Here is a 22,275-nt window from a genome sequence, read left to right as displayed (position 1 = left end):
ATCTTTTGTATTTATTAGGAACGTTTTTAGTCATAATATACTTGTTTATGTTTGCAAGACGACACTTTGTCATTTCAAAACTGCCAGCAAACTTTTGAAAGTCCCTCTTCCTCTGTATAATATAAGATACTGTTCATAAAGTGCCACTGTATATATACATATTCTCCTAGAAATATCTCCATTAGCCTGCAGATGGTAAATATGTACTTTATATTGGCTCATATGTGCAGCCCGAGATCGCATGTGTGCGTGTGTCTCGGGGCAGAGCAGACCCCACCCCTTTATGCTAATTAATCTCCCCCATTGGCGTGTCAGGGGAGCAGGCCGTCTCTGATTGGCCAGGTCGAAGCCATTTATTCGCTGACAGCCCCGTCACATGAATGGTTGTCTATTAACTTGTTCAAAAACTATCTGGAGTTGTCAAGGCTCAGGCGGACGGAGGGCGAAAAGTACAGTTTGTTGATGCTTTTTCGGAGGAGCGACTGGAGAAGTTTTGTGGACACAACATAGCAAGGGACCTATTGGGAGAAGGCTCTTTGTCACACGTACACACACGCGCGCACTCTGAAACACGCTCACCGAGCGGGAGAGAGAGAGAGAGAGAGTGTGTAGAGACGCGGCTCGGGTGCTTGTTGTTTTTGTCCAGAGAAAAAGTTGCAGAGAAAAAATCGACAGGTAACTTTTCAGCAGCAGCCCCTGCGCTCCTCACTGTCCTGCCTCTGGCTTGTGGAGTTTGTCTCTGTTTTTTTTCTTCTTCTTTTTTTCTCCTCTGCTCGGGAGCCCCAACTGAAAGCTGTTCCTGATGTATAACATGATGGAGACTGAACTGAAGCCCCCGGCTCCCCAGACCAACACGGGGGGCTCGGGCAACACCAACACGTCCGGCTCCGGCCCCAATCAGAAAAACAGCCCGGAGCGGGTCAAGAGACCCATGAACGCGTTCATGGTGTGGTCCCGGGGCCAGAGGCGGAAGATGGCGCAAGAAAACCCCAAAATGCACAACTCGGAGATAAGCAAGAGGCTGGGCGCGGAGTGGAAACTTCTCTCGGAGAGCGAGAAGAGACCTTTCATCGACGAAGCCAAGAGGCTGCGGGCCCTGCACATGAAGGAGCATCCGGATTACAAATACCGGCCCCGGCGGAAAACCAAGACCCTGATGAAGAAGGACAAGTACACCTTGCCCGGCGGGCTGCTGTCCGCGGGAGGAAACGGGATGGGAGGTGGTGTCGGCGTCGGGGTGGGGGGCGGCCTGGGCGGTGGGGTGAACCAGCGGATGGACAGCTACGCGGCGCACATGAACGGCTGGACCAACGGCGGCTACGGCATGATGCAGGACCAGCTGAGCTACCAGCACCCGGGGCTGAACGCGCACAACCCGAGCCAGATGCAGTCCATGCACCGCTACGACATGAGCGCCCTGCAGTACAACACCATGGCCAGCTCCCAGAGCTACATGAACGGCTCCCCGACATACTCCATGTCCTACTCCCAGCAAGCCACGCCGGGGATGACCGCCCTGGGCTCCATGGGGCCCTCCTCGGTGGTGAAGTCCGAGTCCAGCAGCTCCAGCCCGCCCGTCGTCACCTCGTCGTCCCATCGGGCCGGGCCGGGCTGCCAAAGCGGAGATCTGAGGGACATGATCAGCATGTACCTGCCCGGGGCGGAAGTCAGCGAGCAGACCGCCCAGACCAGGCTACACATGTCCGGCCACTACCAGAGCACCGTGCCCGGGACGACGATCAACGGCACGCTGCCGTTAACACACATGTAAGAGACACACAGCAGAGAGAGAGTGAGAGAGAAAGAGAGAGCGAGAGAGAGAGAGAGAGAGAGAGAGAGAGAGAGAGAGAGAGAGAGAGAGAGAGAGAGAGAGAGAGAGAAAATGAACTTTTATAAGAGAAACTGTGGACTATTAACGTTGGACTATTTTTGTACAGAAAAATTTCGGGGTGGGAAAAGTTGTATAGAAGTCTCGAGAAAAAGGACACACGACTCTTTTTCTTTTCTTTCATTTTATTCTAAGGGAGCTCTAGAGGAACGGTAGGAGATGCCCTCTTCACTGGTGGACGAAGTTTGGAAGACTAGAAAGTGGGAGTCGCAATCAAATGTTTTATTATTGCAATCACCTTTTGTACAGTATTTATCAAAGAAACATTACAATCAGATGAAATTGTTTGTTAAACTGCAAGAGGTTGCATTTTTCTTTTCGTTTTTTTATATATATATAAAGCAACGCCAGTTCTGCAGAAAATATTAAAAATGAAGATGGCAGAACTGGAATTATGAGCGATCAGTTATGCTCCTTTATTACTGCAAACATTGGAAAGAAAAGGGACATAAAAACGATACAGGTAATACTGTTTTTTCTTCATATAAGGTCAATATTACTTAACATTTTAATTTCTTAAAAAAAGAAGACACTTTTTTCTCTCATACAGCTTAAAATATAGGTTGTTAATTTATATTTCCGTCTCCCACTTTTCATCTGTTAGAGGTATGACGCTTGTGCTCTTTATTTTCTAATTGATTTGTACAATTTCTGTATATTTACTGTGATATTTTAAGTTTTTATTTCAAAATTTCATTCCCGTAGTTGTATTTTAAAAATTGTGGCCTGTACGCAGAAGCCAACCACTCTATGTATATATCTACCGGAACTAATACCATCCTTATAACAGTTACAATTTCAGCTGAGTATATTTTTTTTTTCAATATGCAGTTTGAAATGAATAAATTTTGGAAATTTGGATACTTGATATTGTTTGAGTTTTGATTTTATTTCTCTCTGTCATTTTCTGTGTGCAGGTTAAATTGTCATTTGTCTTTCTTCTGATGTTAATTATTCCCTGTAAATGTAACACTGACTTTTTACGTCTTTATGAATATAAAATATTTGACTTCAGCTAACAAAAATAACAGTTTTGGGGGGTGCTTTGCTTTTAAACTCCACTGATCAAATAACTCAGCTTGTGCGTCGTGGTTTCTATTTTCTAGTGCCTGCGGACGGCCCCATCAAGCCAAAGTTTGTTGCCTGTTTCCTAAAAAGGGGGAAGATTTTTCCACCACATAATGCCCAACATCCCCAGGTATAGACTGACATTTCTCCTCTTTTATTCTTAATTTAAAAACAACTAATCATCAATAATCTCTGCTGTTGAGGCACAAGCTACATTTAACAATATCTATTTTCTTTTTAAATTAATGTATTCTTGTATTATTTATTATTTTGTAGACTTGTTAGAATATTGGACCTGTTTTTGATGACAGGGGACTGAGGGAGGAATAATTACATATCTAGGCATAAATCAGATTTATTTCCCTCATTCAGTTATTATAGATTTGTGTGAACTGACAGAAGGATTTCTGTCGTTGGTGGATTTTGATTTTCTAATGACACTTGACTGTGACAACAGCATGTCTGGATATTCATGAGTAGCCTATTTAGCCTGCAGCAACCTAATCCAATGGGCTCAGGCCTGTTCTCGTGTTGTAACAGTTCATCCTGGTGTTTGGTTTAAACAACAAAGTGCGATACTTTTTTTGGACGCTTTTTTCTCTCTTCTACAAATAATAGAGCTGCAGTTCACCAGCCCTCAATGTTCAATTAGGTCTAAATTGAAGGTGAGCCCTCTTGAAAGGAGCCAGGCGAGCGGGACCGGCCGGGATGCTTTTTCTCCCGCGATGTAATGGCTGTATAAAGTCTCGAGTGTGGCCATTTCAATTGAATGTTTAATCAAACGGGCCCTGCTGTTTCCCGTTAACCCCGGTTCTCACGGTTCAAGCTCTCCGGTGCCTCCACCACCACCACCGCTCCTGCCTTAAAAAAAAAAAACACGGAACCGGTTCCAAAATGTTCCCATGCATCTCTTTGCCAGCCAGACGACCCCCCCCCCCCCCCCCCCTCCTCCTCCTCCATAATAATCCTTATGATGAGCTAACTGCTCACTCGCTCTGAATTTAACTAACGGTTTTAAATATTGTGTGTGTGTGTGTGCGTGCAGCGAGGTAGATTAGGACCGTTGTCTCTAGCAGGCTGTGTCCCGGGGGAGCAGAGCTCACATTAACCGGCAGATGAATATTTGAAGAGGCCCCTCGGTATTTATCGGTCCACTCCCTCTCTCTCTCTCTCTCTCTCTCTCTCTCTCTCTCTCTCTCTCTCTCTCTCTCTCTCTCTCTTTCTCTCTCCCTCTCTCTCTCTCTCAAGAGGTCAAGGGATCGTTTGTTGTCCCATTAATTATTGATCGGAGCAGCTGAATTGGTTGTAATAGCCGAGACCACCGGTGATAAACAAGTTGTTTTTAAAAGGTCGGACGAGTAGAAGCATTCAAGTCTTTTTTTTTTTTCTTCCTCCCCACGAACACCGGGCCCCTGCAGGCCCGGAGGCCCCACGAAATGATTATTTTTTTCCTGGCTGAGCGCTGCACCTTTGATGTGGTGGGAAAGCGTCTTGAATGGAGAGAATACTTGATGTATTTGATGGTTAACGTGTGTTTTCTGTGGAGCATCATACAGAGCTGCAGCTTATTTGTAACGCCTGTAAAGATTGCATGTTGACACAATCAGGATGCACACCTTCAGGCCAAGGCTCCTTTTTAAAATAGTATTTCACTTGTATCGTGTTGTATTTGATAGGCCTACTGATGCCCTTAGATGATGTTTTTTTCTTTTGGCTGACAAAACCACAGTTAAACACATCCATGCTTTCGATTTTCACTCTCCATTCGTATTTTCTTGTGAAAATGGGTTTTAGGAATACAAAAAAAAGAGTCTTCATATAAAATAGTCCCTTCACATGTGAGTGACGCCAAACAGTCAGAAAGTAGGACATGGTAAATGTTCACTCTGAAAACACTGATATCTATCTCAGTAAAAAATATATTAGCCTGCAGTTAGCCCCTGAGCTTTTCCAAAATGTGATTTAATCTCAGAGGCGCTCTAAACTCAGTGGCGCTCCTGTTCAAACATTAAATAAAGGCGCTGCACAGCCAACACTGACGGCGATACAGGGAATCAAGTGTTTAAAATGTTACACCTCATCCAGTGATAATGCGTGAAAGAGGGCTGATGCCACCGTGACATTTTCTTCTTATCTTACTTTGTTAAAAAAAATGCTGTATATGGCACAGTCTGATGTTTCTTGTTATATATATACAAAAAAAATTTTTTTACAACACGGGCAACCAGGTGTGTTTTGTGTGTTATAGAGGCCCGGGGAAGGTGTTCCCGTCTTTTCATCCACCCGTCTATCTACCCATCCGTCCGTTCATCCATCCATCCATCTCCCCTTCTGTTGCTCGCGTGCATGCAGAGTCTGGCTGTCGCAGCTCGAGGATATTTGGACTGCAACAGGTGGTAAGCGCGCGCCTCTGCTATTTTTTATTTTTTTGCCCCCGTTTAAAAAAAAAAAAAAAAACTCCCAGATGTTATCTATGATAACCTGGCGTGTGTGCGCGCGTGTCGAGCTCGGGCTCTTTCTAGTGGTCTTTATCAAAACATTGAAGTGTTGCATTGTGTAAGTGTTGCACTTTTCCCGTTATTTTAGAAGGGACGGTTATTAGTCTACATGTTTCAATAAATAGGGTATAACATATACGATACAATAGGATCTGGATATGAACCGTTTAAACAAGACAAGGCTGGGAAGTAGGCCTCATTTAAAAAATGACAACATGAAATAAATGTATGGAATAAAAAACAAAATGAAGACACTATTAGTCCACAGTGCGGATTCAAAGTTAGGTGCGCCTGCAGTTTATACTGGCCGCTTTCCAAATCCTATGTTTATTGTTGAGATTATATGATTTTTTTTAATTAGGTCAAATGACCCCCCTCCACCCCCCACACACACACACAAACACACACGCAAACAAAACGAGCTTAGTGACCTGTATTGCCACGAAATCCACTTTCCTTTTTCGCCACGTTGCTGATAAGGTTGCTGAGGAGGGGGCATGACGTCACCCACACATGAAGCGGTCCATTGGTCCTAATGTGTTTCCGTTGCTTAGTTTACTTCGATAGCCGATATTTTGTGGTCTGTGGCAGCCAAGTAATCCAATTGTCATGCAGGAGATCCAATAATACATGTGTAGGCCTGTTTGACTGCACGCTATTAGACTATTTCTGACGTGTATCTCCATTATCATGAAATACAGAAATATAGATATATTAATAATTTATGCATCCTAAATGTATTTTCAAGTGCTTTTTAAATAAAAACAACAAACAACAAACTAATATTTTCTGAGGCAGACAGGCATGTATTTAATATTAAAATAGTTGTGTTGTTTTACGCTTTTTCCAATAATGCTTCCGTTATTTAAATGAACGTCAGGTTTTTTTTATGGGCACAGGAGTGCAGATTGGGCCTTTTAAAGTACAGACTTTTACACACGTTACTATAATGTGCCTGATGAATGTAGGCTTTTGTCTCACGATGATGCAAGTCAAAGGAAAGGAAAGTTGGCAGAGTGAGCCCATGTTGCTTAGGAAATAAAAGGCATATCAAAAATGATCAACCTAACGATGTTCACGGTTTCTTCTGACACCCAGAAGACTTTTTAAAAGACTGCCCGACATCTCGTCACAGAGGAAGACTGTAAGAATGGGTGAATAGCAAAACTGTCAGAGCAGAGAGCTGCGTGCGTGCGTGTGTGTGTGCGTGTTTGTGTTTGGAGCGCAGAGGGACTGAATGGCAGCTAGCCTGCTGATCAAGCGCAGGTGCAGGGAAGGGAAGCGGGCGGTGTGTGGAGAGGGCTCCCTCTCTCTCTCTCTCTCTCTCTCTCTCTCTCTCACACACACACACTCAGTCACTTCCATTGAATAGGACCACACACTGACACAGACCAGCATGCCATCAGCCTCGCGCTGCTCTCGGCCTGCATTCTCAGAGGCTCGAGGCCTCTGCGACCCCCCCCCCCCCCCCCCCCCCCCGCTCCTCCTCACCTCCCTCCTTCCTCCCCCACCACGTTACCAGCGGCTCGAGCTTCGTTTATCATATCTGCTCATTTATGCTGACAGCTTTATAGAGCGTCATCATATCAGAAATACACGGTTGGACAGAAACAATGTGGCATACTATGACATTTTTTCTGACTTGAGTTATTAATTTATTTGTTTTGCTTATACTCCACTGCTATACTTCACAGATACAGATTTGATGTGTATATGAACATGATGAATAAGCTAAATAGCTATAAATATGCTAGAAACAATGCAACAGTATGCTAGTTAGACTCAGCTCCACCAGCACCAGCTGCAACTTTTTGGGCATTCACTCTTTCCACTATAGACATCACTAACTAATCATTACTAACTCATGTCATGTCCGATTGTCTGTATTGTAAAACAATTAACGCTTTATATACAAACGGAACCATAGTTTAAATACAGTTAGAGGAGGACTGTTGTGATGGTGGACAGTGTCTGTTATGTGTAAAATATGACTGACACCTGAAGTTCTAATAGTTTATTGATTCAGTTTTCTTTCCTTCTGCCTGTGTTGCCTCTTGAAGAGATTAGTCGGGAGAAAGTGCAACAGAGGGGAGGAAGTAGAGAGACAGAGGGGGTGGAGGGGGATGTTTTTCTCTGAGAAGAGGCCGACAAACAACAGTATAAGGCCTGTTGTACTGTGGCCTGTCTGGGAAAACCCTTCAGCTCTGCGCTAAAACCGACTGATCCGATTTCTCGATAATAAATCAGTTGAGGTAATATTACACAAAAGCTGCTATTACTCCACAATTTTTAAGTAATATTATTACTCCTTCAGGGCACTTAGTGTACTCCTTATTGCATTATTAACTTCATAACTAAACTCCCTCATCATTTTGGTAGATCGATTTCAAACTGATTTTCAGAAAGATGATATTGAATTAAGAAACTCCAAATCACACCGTTTACTGCTAAATATCTTTCTGCTTTGTGCTTCATAACCCATTTATTAAATATGCAGGTCACTATGACTGATTTAAAAATTGGAAACTGAAAAACCATCTCGTGCATTAGTGCTTTTATAATTTCCACACTCATTTTCACATATAGGCGTATACTTCAATGTGCAGACTGATTTCCCTTATATAAAATGCAAGCCTCAATGTGCACATTATCATATAACTAATTCGAGTTAATACAGCCATAATGACAGTATAACTGCACGCTAATTGGCCTTTTTTCCCCCTTTACAACATTGCTACCAGATCGGCATCTCTTTATTATTTAATAACGTCAAACGCTTGGCTGGCTGTGCTGCTGGCTGCTGAGCCCGCTGGCTCAGCAGTTGGGAAGAAGACAATGCAGCTCCGATTCAGGAGATCCACTCACCATATCATATGGTCACTGGAAAGAAAAGAAGAAGAAGAAAAACAAACAGAGCGAGGAGAGGACAGAGGCTTTTCACCAGTAAATCTGAACAGATTGAGTATGAAAAGGCAGGAGAGGGGGTGGGCTTAGTTCATACAAATCTCTAAATCAAATACACAATAAAGGCAATCATCAACAATGCAGACATCGTGACATGTATGTATTTAATTATCTCGTTTCCTGTATAGTTTCATCTCTACAGTTCATTCAGGCGGCTTTGCAGCAACAGGTGACTGACTGCATGGGACCGGCCCGTCTTGCAGCTACAAGTGAAAGTGGCGCACGGTCTGCTGGTCCTTTGTTGTCCACAAATGTGGAGACTGTTTACTGATTTTCCTCCTCGGGTCTGGGGGAGGGTTTAGGGGAGGATGAGAGGGGGAGGGGGGGGGGGGGGGGGGGGGGCTACAGTTTGCACACTCAGTGCAAGCCAAAAGACAAACGAGCGAATCTGAAGACCCTCTTGATAAGTCAGGGAAATTAATGCAAGCTTCGTATAAAAAATATGGCCTGTAAACGGCAGAGATGGTTGCAGTAGTGGTGCCGGAAGAAAACTGTTTATAACGGCCCAGCGCTTAGCCGTAATGTAATATAAGAGGGGTTTTTGTTTGAAGCAGAACAATAATTCTCCTGCTTCCAAAACACCCGAGAAGGGCGGGGTGCCTCGCGGAGACACAAACTCGTTGCTTCATTCACACGCTGTCTAAAACAGCGCAGTGGCCGGACAGCGCTCGCGAGGGGCACAATGCGATCCTATTGGCTGAGGTGGTGCAGCTGTGTCGATCCTTTGGATCACGTGCACAACTTTGATTTCTGGCACCATCACTTGTTGAATCTGGGCAGTTTAAAACAAACGAACGTCTTAATTGATCTGCTTCTGCTGCGATCAGTGGTTAAATAATGTTGTGTTTTGTTACACAACATCCACCAACGGAATTGCGGACAGTAGATCGCCGAGCTGTAACATTTTATCATGTGAAATGTCCAGGGGAAAAAAACGAGTTTAAATGTATGATGTATGATGTTTGCTCCCTCCTTAAAAACGAAACAACTGAAAGATTTAAAGGCTGTATAAGAGGAATTCTAATTTTAGTTTCTACATGGATTTATTTTACAGGCTATGCGTGCAGACGTTTATTTGAGTATCTCTAAGCCACAGGTGATCTAAAAAAATAAAATATATAATTGTCCTTGTACTGTTACAAATGCGCTTCTTGTGAGGGCACCGCTGAGCTTGTTTCGTGGGCATTCAGAGATTCCTTGATGGAGAAGGCTGTTGAGCTGATGGGACTGAATCATCATTAACAAGCCAACAGACACAGGAACCCCCCTCCTCTGGTCTCATTTCCCAGCATAGACACTAACCTCTTTCACTCTGTCATCGGCCCGACTCTCTCTCTCTCCCTCTCTCCCTATCTCTCTCTCTCTCTCTCTCGCTCTTTCTCTCTCTCTCCCTCCACCGACTCCGACACACAACAGCACCGTCCATTGTTCTCGGCCCTCCCCTCCCTCCGCCTGGCCCCTCGACCCAACTGTTGACCAACAACTCCACTCGCACATTAAACTGGGAGGGGGTCGGCGAGGGGGGGGGGGGGGGGGGGGGGTTGTCCTATTTTAGAATATCACACATTCAGTAATGGTTGAGAAAAACGTGTGGAGAGACACATGTTGGATGATACGTTTTAATAACGATCTGACGATCTGAAAGAGATTCGAAAAATACTTTCATTCGAAATTAAATGTGACTCCTGAAAAAGAGGCCTGTTTTGAATTTTAGATTAAAAAAAATCTCATTTCAGCACTCCCAAATTGTGTAGACAGCAGGATGTTGCACACATTAGCCACAGTTTGGCCGCTTGTGCTGCGTGTGTTGCTTTTCAGAATAAAAGCTTTAGAAATGGTCTGGAGCTGTAGAAAAAGCCCACGTGCCTTTCAGGCCCTCGGGGACATGCGCGACGCATTGTGTGTGTGTGTGTGTGTGTGTGTGTGTGTGTGTGTGTGTGTGTGTGTGTGTGTGTGTGTGTGTGTGTGTGTGTGTGTGTGTGTGTGTTTGTGTTAATGTGTCTTTTCAATAAGACTATATATCTATCTAATCTATCTAGTCTAATATATTTCACATCGGGTGTTTTTGAATAAATTATAACTAATGTAGGAAGAAAACAGTAGAGATGCCATTAACCTTCGTTTGTTGACATTTGCTTTATGTGTAGTAATAATAATAATAATAATAATACAAGCAAAATCAACCTTTTTTAAATCCCAATAACAACATATTGAAGTGGTAACCCTGTATTCTGCCACAAACTGAACTTTGAAAGTTTGAATGAAGGTGAACTAATGCAATTTAAGACTTAGTTAGTTCATGAGCACTTCTCATAAAATAAGAGAAAAAGTTATGAAGGTGATTAATAATGTAAAACAATGTTAAATATGTTTTATGAGCTCATAGATTTGGTCTATTCACAGTCGCCAAAATTGAAATACTTTCATAATACTTAATACGATTTAAGATCACTTATCAACTGCTTTTCCTCACGTGCCTACACAGACACCTCAGGCCAGCCAATACTGCTAATATGTTAAATAGACAATCATTGCAAATTCAAACGTGTTTGGTGTTGAAAGTGTTTAAGAGGAGATTCCGTGTCATTAGTCCACACTGTTAGTGTGCGTTAACCCACAGGACAAGGTGTTAATGTGCGTTAAGGGTATAGGCTTACATTACAACGTGTCACAGAGGCACTGGAGTTGTTCAAAGGCTTTGTCAGCGACATCAACATGACAGCACTCTTAGCTACACTCACACACACATACACCTTCCATATGTAGGCCAAGCTCACTCTTCAGACAACACTCCCCACTGGTGTTTCCCCGCAGTCTGCACTTATTTCCTCCTCTCTTCAAGAATCAGATAGAAGCATCTGCGCTCAGAGGATGATGACAGCCTCCTCTAAATGTCATTTGCCAAATGTTTTTGTGTCACACGCTGATGAATTTAGACCCTTCAGTGCTGCGACACTGCAACTGTTATAACAAATCATGTTGACACACAGAGCATCGCCCCAGATTACATACCTCCATATGGAAATGTCATATCTCTTTCAGTGGTGAACTATTCATCTGACCCGCGGACCATAGCTGGTTTACTTGCATCGTGTTCTCCATGTTGGCCTCATGAATCACCATTTGCAGTTTGAAGTTTGGAGTGTAGCTCACAGGTTGCTCTAAACATAATGTGTTCAGGATGTGTTCCTCTTCCTCTTTTGTTCAAAAATCGATATAAATATGAGCGAACTTTCCTACAGGAAAACTGTGGGTTGTTGTCGAGAAGAAATCCACTTAATTATTAACAAATGTAACATTACGGCTCATAAAAGCTGTCACATGATCGATTACAGTTAATCTTTAAGATGACAACAATAATAATTAGGGCTTTAATGTACTCAGACATCTTGTCATCCTACACAGTCCCTCACATCTATAAAGCTCATTTACACACTAAATATCTATACATGAGTTTGTTTTGACTGGTTTAAACTGAGCTTTGTCTGACATGACTCAGACAGTTATGTTCTGCATGTGATGATATAGTAGTGTGTTAATATAAATGCAGCTACAGTGTGTTCATGACGTTGTTTGGCTCAAATGGTAAATCCGTGTTTTTGCTAAAAAGTGAAACCTGAATTCAGTGGAACACTGCGTGAACCCTCCCGTCTCAACGTTTTTCTGCATTGGTTCAGCTCCTATGCGTGAGCAATTTTCTTTTATTGAGCGTAAAACCTCGTTCCCAGTCGATCATTTCTACTGTAGTGTAGATTTCGATTGATTGCATCAGTCACTCTCAGGCTATTCTGGAGCTGGTGACTCTGAGGTCTCCCTCTCCCTCTCTCCGACTCTCTGACAGAAGCTGTTGTTGAATGGAAGAGTGGCCTCTTTCAGTGTGGGTGTCCCCTCGGGGCCAACTGGGAGAGATAATCAGACAGGACAGTTACAGACAGACAGGCAGACAGACAGACTCAGTAGACTGAAGTTGTTTCTCCCTGACTCAGACCGAGGCCCATTTGGGAGCATTTTAGATGAGCGTTTGTTATTCTCCATAAGTAATGAACTCACTTTTGTATCATAAAGACTTTTGAATTTTTTTAAATGTGTTTTTTGCTGTTTCAAGTCATCGATGAACTGTGTAAATCCTGTCTTCAGGAATGTAATATTGTCTGTAAATCAGTGTAGCACAGTGAGTAAGTCTTGCCAAAATGTTCACTATCATCTTAAATGATGGCATGAACCAGTAAAACCAGATTAGATCAGATTCGATTGGATTAGATTAGAAGAAGATTTACCGGATCTTGCATGAGAAAGTTGCGGCGCACAATCCGTTCAAGCGCAGCAAAGCACAATGCTTAAATAGAAAAGGTTTTAGCGTCACTGAAACCCTCAGATCTTAAGTTGAGAGAAATGGCCATACCCTGTATATGCTGTGTGGTTCTTTAGTTGGTTATGTAAAGTATTGTGTCATGCCCGCATGGACTTAATAATATGACACCTCCTTTGCATGAACATAACTTCTTATAATAAATTGCAAACAAAAAACATAGTTTTTCCTCATCGTCCGTTCACAAAAACTCAGAAATTAAGATTTGAACTAAAAGCTGTATCCCTTAAATAATATGAAAATTAACAATTACACATGCAACAGACTTCAATCTCACTCAAATCACGTCACAAACAAAGTTGCTTCTCTTCAGGGAAACAAAGATATTATTTTCCGTGGCTCATGATAATGTACCTGAACGTAATGTGCACACAGAGATCTTTAACTTTTAGTCAAATTCTGCTTCACACTGAGGTTGTTTTCATGAGAACATGTTCATATGGTTATCCCTGAATTCTCTTTTCTTAAAGATGTCATTTCTGTTGTTGTCACTCTGCTCTAACAACTCACGTTTTTCTCAATCTGCTATGAACAAAGTGCTTGTCCTGCTGCTCGATTCCAGAGGGAGCTTTATAAGTGGCTTTAGATTGAGTTTTTTTATCACGTTTGTTTTATTTTTATTTATGAATGTTAACAAAATCAAAATTGAGCTTTACTTGAGCCTCGTATTTCAAAAGATTGCGTGATCGTAACTGGCCTCATCTGTGGAAGTTTCCATCACACAGTTTCTGAGTACACCTGTGTGTGTGTGTATGTGTGCGCGTGTGTGTGTGTGTGTGTGTGTGTGAGAGGGATGGAGAGAGAGAGAGACTTGGAAAATATAGGGCAGAGAGAGGGAGAGAGGGAGAGACAGGTCTGGCCTGGGTTGGGTTGGGCAGGTCAGTGCAGCCGCATTTGATTGTAAATAAGAGAGGAGTCAGTTCACACGCCGATCAAGTGACTGCCGGGAACAAGCAAGCCATTTGAATCAGGTGGCTATCTCCCTATCTGAGAGATCAGAGCCTTGTCACCCCACCCCCCCACCGGCCTCCCCCCTCTGCTCTCGTCATTGTGTGTTGCGCAGTAAGGGACACACACACACACACACACACACATGCACAGAAGTGAAATGACATGTCCCTCCCTGCTGGCTATAAGGGCAGGCAGAGTGGCTGGATGAGATTTCACTGTCTCACGTTAGGAGAGGTGAGGAAAGGAGGAGGAAAGAGGAGAGGAGGAAAGAGGAGAGGAATACCCCCCGCAGTACTATATCCCCTTCTGTTGTTTGCTCTGTTATCTGTCAGAAGAACTACAAGACAACAATGTGTAATGTAGAGATATTATGCATGCATGTATTGCACTCCATACTTTTTCTTGAGGTTTGGACATTGTGCAAAAATGTACCTTTAAAGAGCAGAGAAAGTGATCTGAACTCTTTTTTTCACTGCTGATTCATCCGTCCGTTGTTTTTTCAATGAATTGATTATTTGTTTAAACGACCATACGATTTCCAAAGAGTTAAATACATTTCTTCTATTGTCAAACCAGCTTTTCAAACCCCGAAGATCTTCACATTTGAGAAGCTGAAATCAGCATTTTTTTAGGCTTCTTTTCTTGATATATCACTTCAATTGTTAATTGATTATCCAAATAATTGGCAATTGAATTTACATTGATTGACTAATTGATTAATCAATTAATCATGTCTGCACTAAACAAAATAAGTGTCGTCTTTAATTGAATATATACTAACTAATAGTCCCCTCTGCTTTGAGCACAACACTAAACCAGAGTGTGCTCTTCTTTTAGTCTGGTTGTCATAATAAAGGCAGATGAAAAATGGATCAAATAAAGCACAAAAGGAGACACACACACACACACACACTCTTTTTATGTTGTGTCTTGACAACGACCCCCAGGGGAGACGATGATGTGTGACAGCTGCTGCCTGTTCATATTGATTAAATGACAGCCGGGATCATTTACCGATTTACCGACTGACGGAGCTCAAACGTGAGACGCGGCCCCGAGGGGGAGCTCGGGACTGTTAGCCTGGGCAGCCTCCAGTTTATGTTCAGAACATCACCTCTATCCCACTGTGACACACATTATTACACTCTTCAGATTTGATGTTAAGATATAGAACTTTTAGGACGCAAGTCAGTTTTACTCCATCTCATATTTTAGCTATAAATGTTGTTAGTAAAATGGTTTTGTAATCGTTAGGAAAGATGGCCAAAAGGTTGTTAAAATAGTATTTTCTTTTACAATATATATAAAAAGAAAAGGTAAACTTAAAAACCTGGTTGCAGAGCCTTTGGTAGGCTGAAAGAAACTTTGTATTCCACAAAAGGTCAATATCAGAGGAGGACATTTCTATCTGAACAGACCACAGCAGAAGAACATAGATCAGAATACTGCAACATGATATTATATGAAAGAACAGAATAAAACAAAACAGGAGACAAAATGTCTTGATATATGTGTCAGTTTCATTTTTTGAGCAAAATGAAACTGACACATATATCAAGACATAGAAAAACATCATAATAAGTGTACAGGACAAAAATGGACTGAATATAGCAGCAAAAATGTGCCAAAAAAGCTGAGGCATATGTGTTAATGATACTCGCACCCAAAGTCTAAGCAGAAATTGTGTTGAAAAAGTCTTTACAAAGAGTGAGAAGCTCCACGTCTTTAAAGCTGCACTCGCAAAATGTTTGAATATTTTGAATGAGGTGACGAGAAGTTTAATGTGGAAGAGGAGGTTTGATTTTAAACTTTTTTAGCGGCCTGTTGAGAGAAGAGTTTTTTTTTAAAAATAAAAACACTGTTAGCATCATTGATCTTAAAAGCACAAGTTATCTTATTGCAAGCAAATTGGTTTGCTCATTGTCAGTACAGTAATGGGACAGGGCTATACAAGACAGGACAGGGTGAGACGAGAGTGGACTGGACCTCTCAGGAGAGGAAGAAGATATGGCTTTATGGAAAGGACACAACAGCATACTATGTGAAGAAGCCAGTAAACCAGGACAGGAGGAGACTGGACATGAGATGGATTGTTATGATAGGACAAGACAAGATACAACTGAACAAGAGCCACCATAAGAGAAAGCAGGACAGGACAGTGCTGCTAACGAGAGGACAGGGCAGAAAAGAACAGAACGGAGACAGGACAGGATAGAGGGCATAATGAAGCTGATCAGGACTGGGTGTTATAGGACAAGACAGGAGAGGACACTGCGTTATAGGACAGGACAGGACATTTGACTCATAGGACCGAACTGGAAACAAAAAACAGGACACCATTGGACAGGAAAGGGCAGGATGTGATAGGACAGGACAGGAGACGGGAGGGCAACAAAGACAGTCCAGGACACACTGATGTCTCCTCTCAATGTTTTAGTATTATGTCCCTGTGTGTGTGGTGAGTCAACACCACTGGCAGTGCTGGGACAGACGGGACATTTGCTGCTGCCAACTGTCCCAGCACTGAGTGTCTTTGGCTGGCTGTGTGCATGCAGAACGTGTGGCCTTGGGAACGAGCCAGGTGAGGCTGTTGAGCTCAGATTAAAGCAGAGATGGATCAATCACTTCAGCCTCTGGGCCGGTGAGCCACAGCTAGCCTGGGGACACAAACACAGAGACTATTGATTTTAAGTCTCCTTCCATCAGATCTCTCTGAATTGCTCTCCTCAAGGCTCATGCACGCAGTCAAACATTTACAATTGCATGTACATACACACACAATGACGATAGACCTTGTTTCTTTAACTCCGTCTGTCTCTCCGTCACTCTGTCTACGTCTCACACGCACTCAGTTAGTCTTGTTGGGATTCTTGCTGTGTGTGAATCTCTGTTGGCAGGAATGGCCCTCTGGCCACGTCTTCTAACGGGCCTACAGGATATTTAGCAGCACGGAGGGAGGTCCGTACGACACTTGAAGGAAGCTATTAGCAATAAAATGTCATATACTGAGTAGTTTACAGCTCGTGAAGAAGCGCAGCCCCGAAAAAGAAGTTATTGCTTCTTACAAAAACCAGAAATCGCGCTGCGCTGTAAATGATCTAATAAAACATAACTTTTAGAAATGACAGAAATTGAAATGTGTATTCAAGGAAAACTGTAACATAAAGCTTGACTGTGTCTTGTGGTTTACATCCTATCCTATTTTTCAAAGTCTTCTTTGAATGATATTCACAGTGTTCCTCAACAAAGAAACTGCAGTCTTCAGGATAAAACTGTACAACAGGTTTATAGGAGGCGATCTTCATCCTTGGCCTGGTGCAAGTAGCCCAAAAGCTTTGTTTTGTCCAATAGGTTTGTTGTGGCCATCAGTTGTTGATATTGAGGAGTATATTTTTCCTGTCAGTTTGGTATCCGAATATCTCTAAATACTACAATACCAATTAGCCTTTAATGTGGTTGCTACGGAGGAGAAATACTGCAGCATAGTTGCCAAAGTAGTTCAAGATGAGACTGTCATCCAAAGGAAAACAGGAGCTGTTTCAGCAAAGAGCTAATAACAAAAACAAAAACAAAAATCAATTGAAGTGAAAAAGACTTCTCGCGGCGTGAAGGAATTATGACGATTTTCCACCGGGAGCAAAGGAAGAAATAGTGTGACGAAGTTAAAGAGTCCATAGATGAAGGAGGTGGTTGGATGGATGGGTTAATAAACTCTGGACTTTAACATGGGAGACGTCTGATGTCTGTTAACATTGACCACAATCCCTCCCTAACCTTAACCTAGAAGTTATTTAACCCAAGCGACAACTTTTCCCCAACAAGAACCAAACCTAAACCACAGCAGTGTCAGATCAGAAAACACTTATACTGTGTCGTTTGGGGGGTATAAACTGTTGGGATACTTTTTCTATTTTCAACTCCCCGTTGGGAGTTCTTATTGAACTGCTCTTTGGGACTCATATAGTTGATTATTATCCCTCCGTTTTGATGTAGATAGGATTGTAGCCCTGACCATTAATCAATGAAACACATCTTTTCTAACACACTTGCTCATCTTCAGGTTCATCCAAGCTTTGGAAGTGCTCCAACTGCCGGTCAACTGACATAGTGTGAGCGCAAAACGAGCAGGACTTGAACCTCTGGATGCTCAAAATAAGGTTTCCCACTTTGCAGAAAGGACATTATTTGAGTTGAATAAAAGTTGTACATACTGTATGAATGCAGTAGGGAAAATATAAAAGATACAAATCTGGAAAACAAACAAACGAAACAGTTTGGCCAGTGGATGATGGGAGGGGACGTCTGTATTGGGAGCCGTTGCCTAATAAGGCTAAATACCAGACTGTGAATAATCTCCCAGTAAACTGTCTACTCATGAAAAACACAGAGATGCAACAGCAGCAAGTCTCGCTTTCTGCCAGGCAGCCCTCGCTCTGCCCCCCCCCCCCCCCCCCCCCCACCCCCCCCCTTTACCAATGTGTGTGTGTGTGTGTCCCTCTCTCTGTCCACACCGTTCTCTCTCTTTCTCCTCTTTCTTTACTTTCTCGCTCCTGCTCTCCTCCCCCTCCTCCCCCTCCTCGCTCCTCGTCTCGTCTCAGTAAGTAGGATAAGGCTTGGAGAGCTCTGTCGTCGTGGTAACTGCCAGAAGTATTCAGTTTGAAGTTTGAGGAGGTCAGTTTGCGGGTCACACACACACACACACACACACACACACTCAGAGGACCTGAGAGAGAGTAGGCCCAGGCCCCCATGTGTGGGTGAGGAGGGGGAATGGATGTTTCTGGAGGGGCAGGGGCCACTGCAAAGCTCTGCATATAACAGTTTTGGTACCAGAACTTTTTCAATCTCTGGGACTGAAATTAAGCTGATTATGAGTGTATGAATATCTGACTCTTTGTTGTAATTGGATTTTTTGCAGTTCAGTTACCCTGATGTTCATTTTCCATTGATGCTTTAGGCTCATATTCATATGGGTATCCAATCCGTCTCTGGAAAATGGAAGAAAACCTGTAAATAAATCAATACCACAATGTAAAATACACTGCTACAAGTTAAAGTAAATTGGATTTACTTTCATGAATCTTTCTTTGCTTTTAATTTGGATTTGACTCTCATAGAATGTACTTTAAATTGCATTTTATGAGGTACAAGTAAAAGTCTACAGTGCAGCAGTTTACTTAAGTAAAAGTTCAGTGGTATTATTGACAAAATGTTAGCTCATTATTACAGAAGCATTAACATTCAAGCAGCATTTAATATTGTAGCTGTTATGGTGGAGCTAATTCAACTACTTTATAGACCTTAAAACTAAACTGTTATTTAGTTTTATAAGCTGATCATATGTTTTAATGCAAAACTTAATCTATAAAGTAATCATGAACAGTCTACAGGCTGACAAATAAATGTCACATGGTTTTATATTTGCCTCAAAGATGGTGATGCAGTACGAATGTAACGCAGTGGAAAGTGGAAAAATGGATACAAGAGAGAATGAATCCACTTCCTTCGGCCTCTGTGATGGTGCAAACCATCCAGAATACATTTGTGTTTGTGTTTTCAGGAATCGTATGACCCCAAAAAACAAAAACGTTAATTCTTGCCTGGCTGAGGTTCAAAGGTCACCAAAGTTATTGTGCTGTTGTCAATGAAACGTTGTTGTTCGGCCAAACTCTCTCTCCATGCAAATAAACAGCTCTGGCTGTGTTTGGACTCACACGGACGCCTTGATCAGTGTGAAGTAGCTTTGCCCCATGAAACACCTCCACTGATAGGTCCTCCACTGCCACTGCAGGGGTAGTGCTCTCACTCTCACACACGGTAGAAGTGTCTGTGAAGCTACCAGAAGCTTCCTCGTGGTCACAACAACAGCAACACTAGAACGATTTCTAGCATTTTCCTGTGGGCTGCATGAAGTGGGCATTGGATCGTGAATTCAATTTCTACTCTTCTGGCACCACGAAATGAATAATTTGTGTTTAAAAGCCAGTGAGGCTGCATCAGTAGCCTTTCATTTCTGGCAACAGGAAGAGGAAACGGAGGTTATCGGAGCACTTCGCAGCAGAGATGATTGTCGTTTCTTTTTTTTGTTGTACAAACTCTCTTCACTTCCTTTTTTTCACCCTCTGTGTCTCTCTGTGTCTCTATCCTGGGTGGTTTCTGATGTAAATGTTTTCAGTCAGTTGGCGGCCGAGTCTCAGCAGGTGGTCCACCAAATCCAGCGTAACCCCCGGCAACCCCTGTTCAGCCAATCCAAACGCCGCCCTGCCCGCCACTCCGCTTAGTTAGCCCTGACAGGACCCTGTGTGTGTGTGTGTGTGTGTGTGTGTGTGTGTGTGTGTGTGTGTGTGTGTGTGTGTGTGTGTGTGTGTGTGTGAGAGAGAGAGAGAGAGAAAGAGCAAAGCAGTACTCAGGACGGGGCTTGTTCTTGGAGTGGTCATTAAAAGTTTATTAAAAAGTCTTCAACTGTCGGGAAAATCTGTTTGAGTATCAGTTGTGGCAATTGTGCATAATGTGTGTGTGTGTGTGTGTGTGAGAGAGAGAGAGAGAGACTAAGCTCACTACTACAGCAACTTACTTCTACTTACTTCCTTACCTCAGAAACATAATCACTTGTTCACCTCTGTGATGATATTTCTCGCTCCCATCCATCCAGCATTTGCTGAAAACCTCACTCTCTTCCTGTCACCATGTCATTATTATGACCCACTGCTTTGTCTAGCTGCTGAATGCAAGAGTTTTAGGCACCTTGTTGAGAGGCATTCTGGGAAATGTATTGAGTCACACCCTGAGGTAGTAGACAAGGTACTTTTTAGAGGACAGGTGAGCCAAAACAGTCTATTGCAGTTAAAACATAATGCCTGAATAAGCTGCAGACTAAAGGAGATACATCTTTGATGAGCATCATGTAGACTATTTTGCATCAATACTAGTCGAGACACTTTACATCCTTTTGGATCAGTTTGTTACTAAAATATCACCACCAGAAACATTACAGTAATTACTTTCTGAATTAGCTAAAAACAAAAAAAACTTGGATACACCCAGTTTGTTAGAAAATGTTAAAACACAACGATCCCATTTGTTCATCTCTGATGAACCAATCTTTTCTAACCTGTAAATACGGACCTCTTCTCTAACAGACACTAAAAACACACGTTTTTCTTAAGAATCAGAAAGCGGCTCCTTAAGTGTAGTAATTAGAGTCAAGTTAATTAATGACGCTCATGTTTAGTATTACTCATTTAACTAAGCTTGTTATACTTTGTGCCTCAGAGTCATTGTACTATTTCGTGTACATTTTCACCATGATAATACAAAATTGTGAAAATAATGGGCTTATTTGGGTTTATTATCAACTTAAAGCTTCCTGCACATCAGATGAAGGGGCGGAGAGATGCGAATATATTTACTATCATTAGAATGGGTGTATGTTTCCCCTGTACATCTTTAAAATTATTCTTTCACCCCATCAGTACCTAAAATATCAACCTTCACTAATAGTATGTTCGTTACAGAGCCCAGCACACATATTCCTTCATTTTTGTCCGCCTTTTTCTGTTGTTATGTCCCCTCCCTCCTTTCTTTTTCCTTCCCTCCTCGCGTGAGTGATGTGGTAACGATGATGGCGATCGCCTGAAGACATTTTTTTATCCGTGTGTGAGAGCGGCTGTAGATGGATGGTGTAAATGTCTGAGCTATCATCAGCTTTGATTGGCTTTGAGTGGCTCTGAGTGCTGGGTCCATCCCAACCGCTTCCCGGGGTCCTTAGGAGCAGTGTGTGTGCATGTTGCCGTGCTCTATTTCTTTGTGAGTGTCTCAGGATTTCTGCGTGCAGATATAGTTTGACCACATTAAGTCCCTACAAAACCATACGAGGGCATCGGTAACGCTGAGTGGTTTTAGAGAGTGCAATTCATCTAAATGATGCGGGTTGAAACTGTGTCACGGGGCAGTTGCCCTGCTGAAGTGTCCTCGAGCAAGACACCGAGAACCTCGTATCAAAAAAAGTCAATTTCACAAAGTATCACTGAGGTTTTGTAACTCCAAGTAATTCATATTTGTGCATATCAACAGTTAAAAGGAGTACATTGACTAACAAGACATTCTTTCTCTGTACGTAACAAACAAATGTAACCAATAAACAAGTCAATAATAAATAAAAATGGCCACCCATTTCCTCTAGGCTTGAGAGGAAGTATCATCAACCCAATTACCCAACTCCTCCCGCCCTTCTCCATACATACCAAAGACAGCACTGGAGGGAACAGAAAGGCGGCCTGTTAATGTTTAACCAGGCTATGTAAAGACAGAGTCAGATAGTTGAGCCTATGAGCAAATAGACTGTGTGTGTGTGTGGGGGGGGGGGGGACACAACAATCAGTTCAATGGCTGACATGTACGGAAATACTGCAGTTCTGAAGAGGCACAGACGTATTGCAAAAAGACATGCAACTATAATCTGACTCAATGTATTGAAGTATTTAACGTGTAGATGTCACCATGTTTGTAGTCATTCTGAAGTATCAGTTCCTGTATAC

At 42.6% G+C, this 22,275-nt stretch overlaps 1 protein-coding gene across 1 annotated transcript; it reads left to right on the top strand.

The window, feature by feature from the left end:
- Window positions 1–737: 737 nt before the first annotated feature.
- Window positions 738–1,771, top strand: sox2 (SRY-box transcription factor 2). The gene has a single exon (XM_076088682.1). The coding sequence runs from the start codon at window positions 803–805 to the stop codon at window positions 1,769–1,771; it is 969 nt and encodes a 322-aa protein (XP_075944797.1). The 5' UTR covers window positions 738–802.
- The last annotated feature ends 20,504 nt before the right edge of the window (window positions 1,772–22,275 follow it).

Source organism: Anarhichas minor, unplaced genomic scaffold (genome assembly GCF_050575085.1).
Source record: "Anarhichas minor isolate MPS153535 unplaced genomic scaffold, ASM5057508v1 ptg000010l, whole genome shotgun sequence".
Taxonomy (NCBI): Eukaryota; Metazoa; Chordata; class Actinopteri; order Perciformes; family Anarhichadidae; genus Anarhichas; species Anarhichas minor.
Note: the sequence above shows the minus strand (reverse complement) of the source record. Positions and strands in the feature narration are given on the sequence as shown.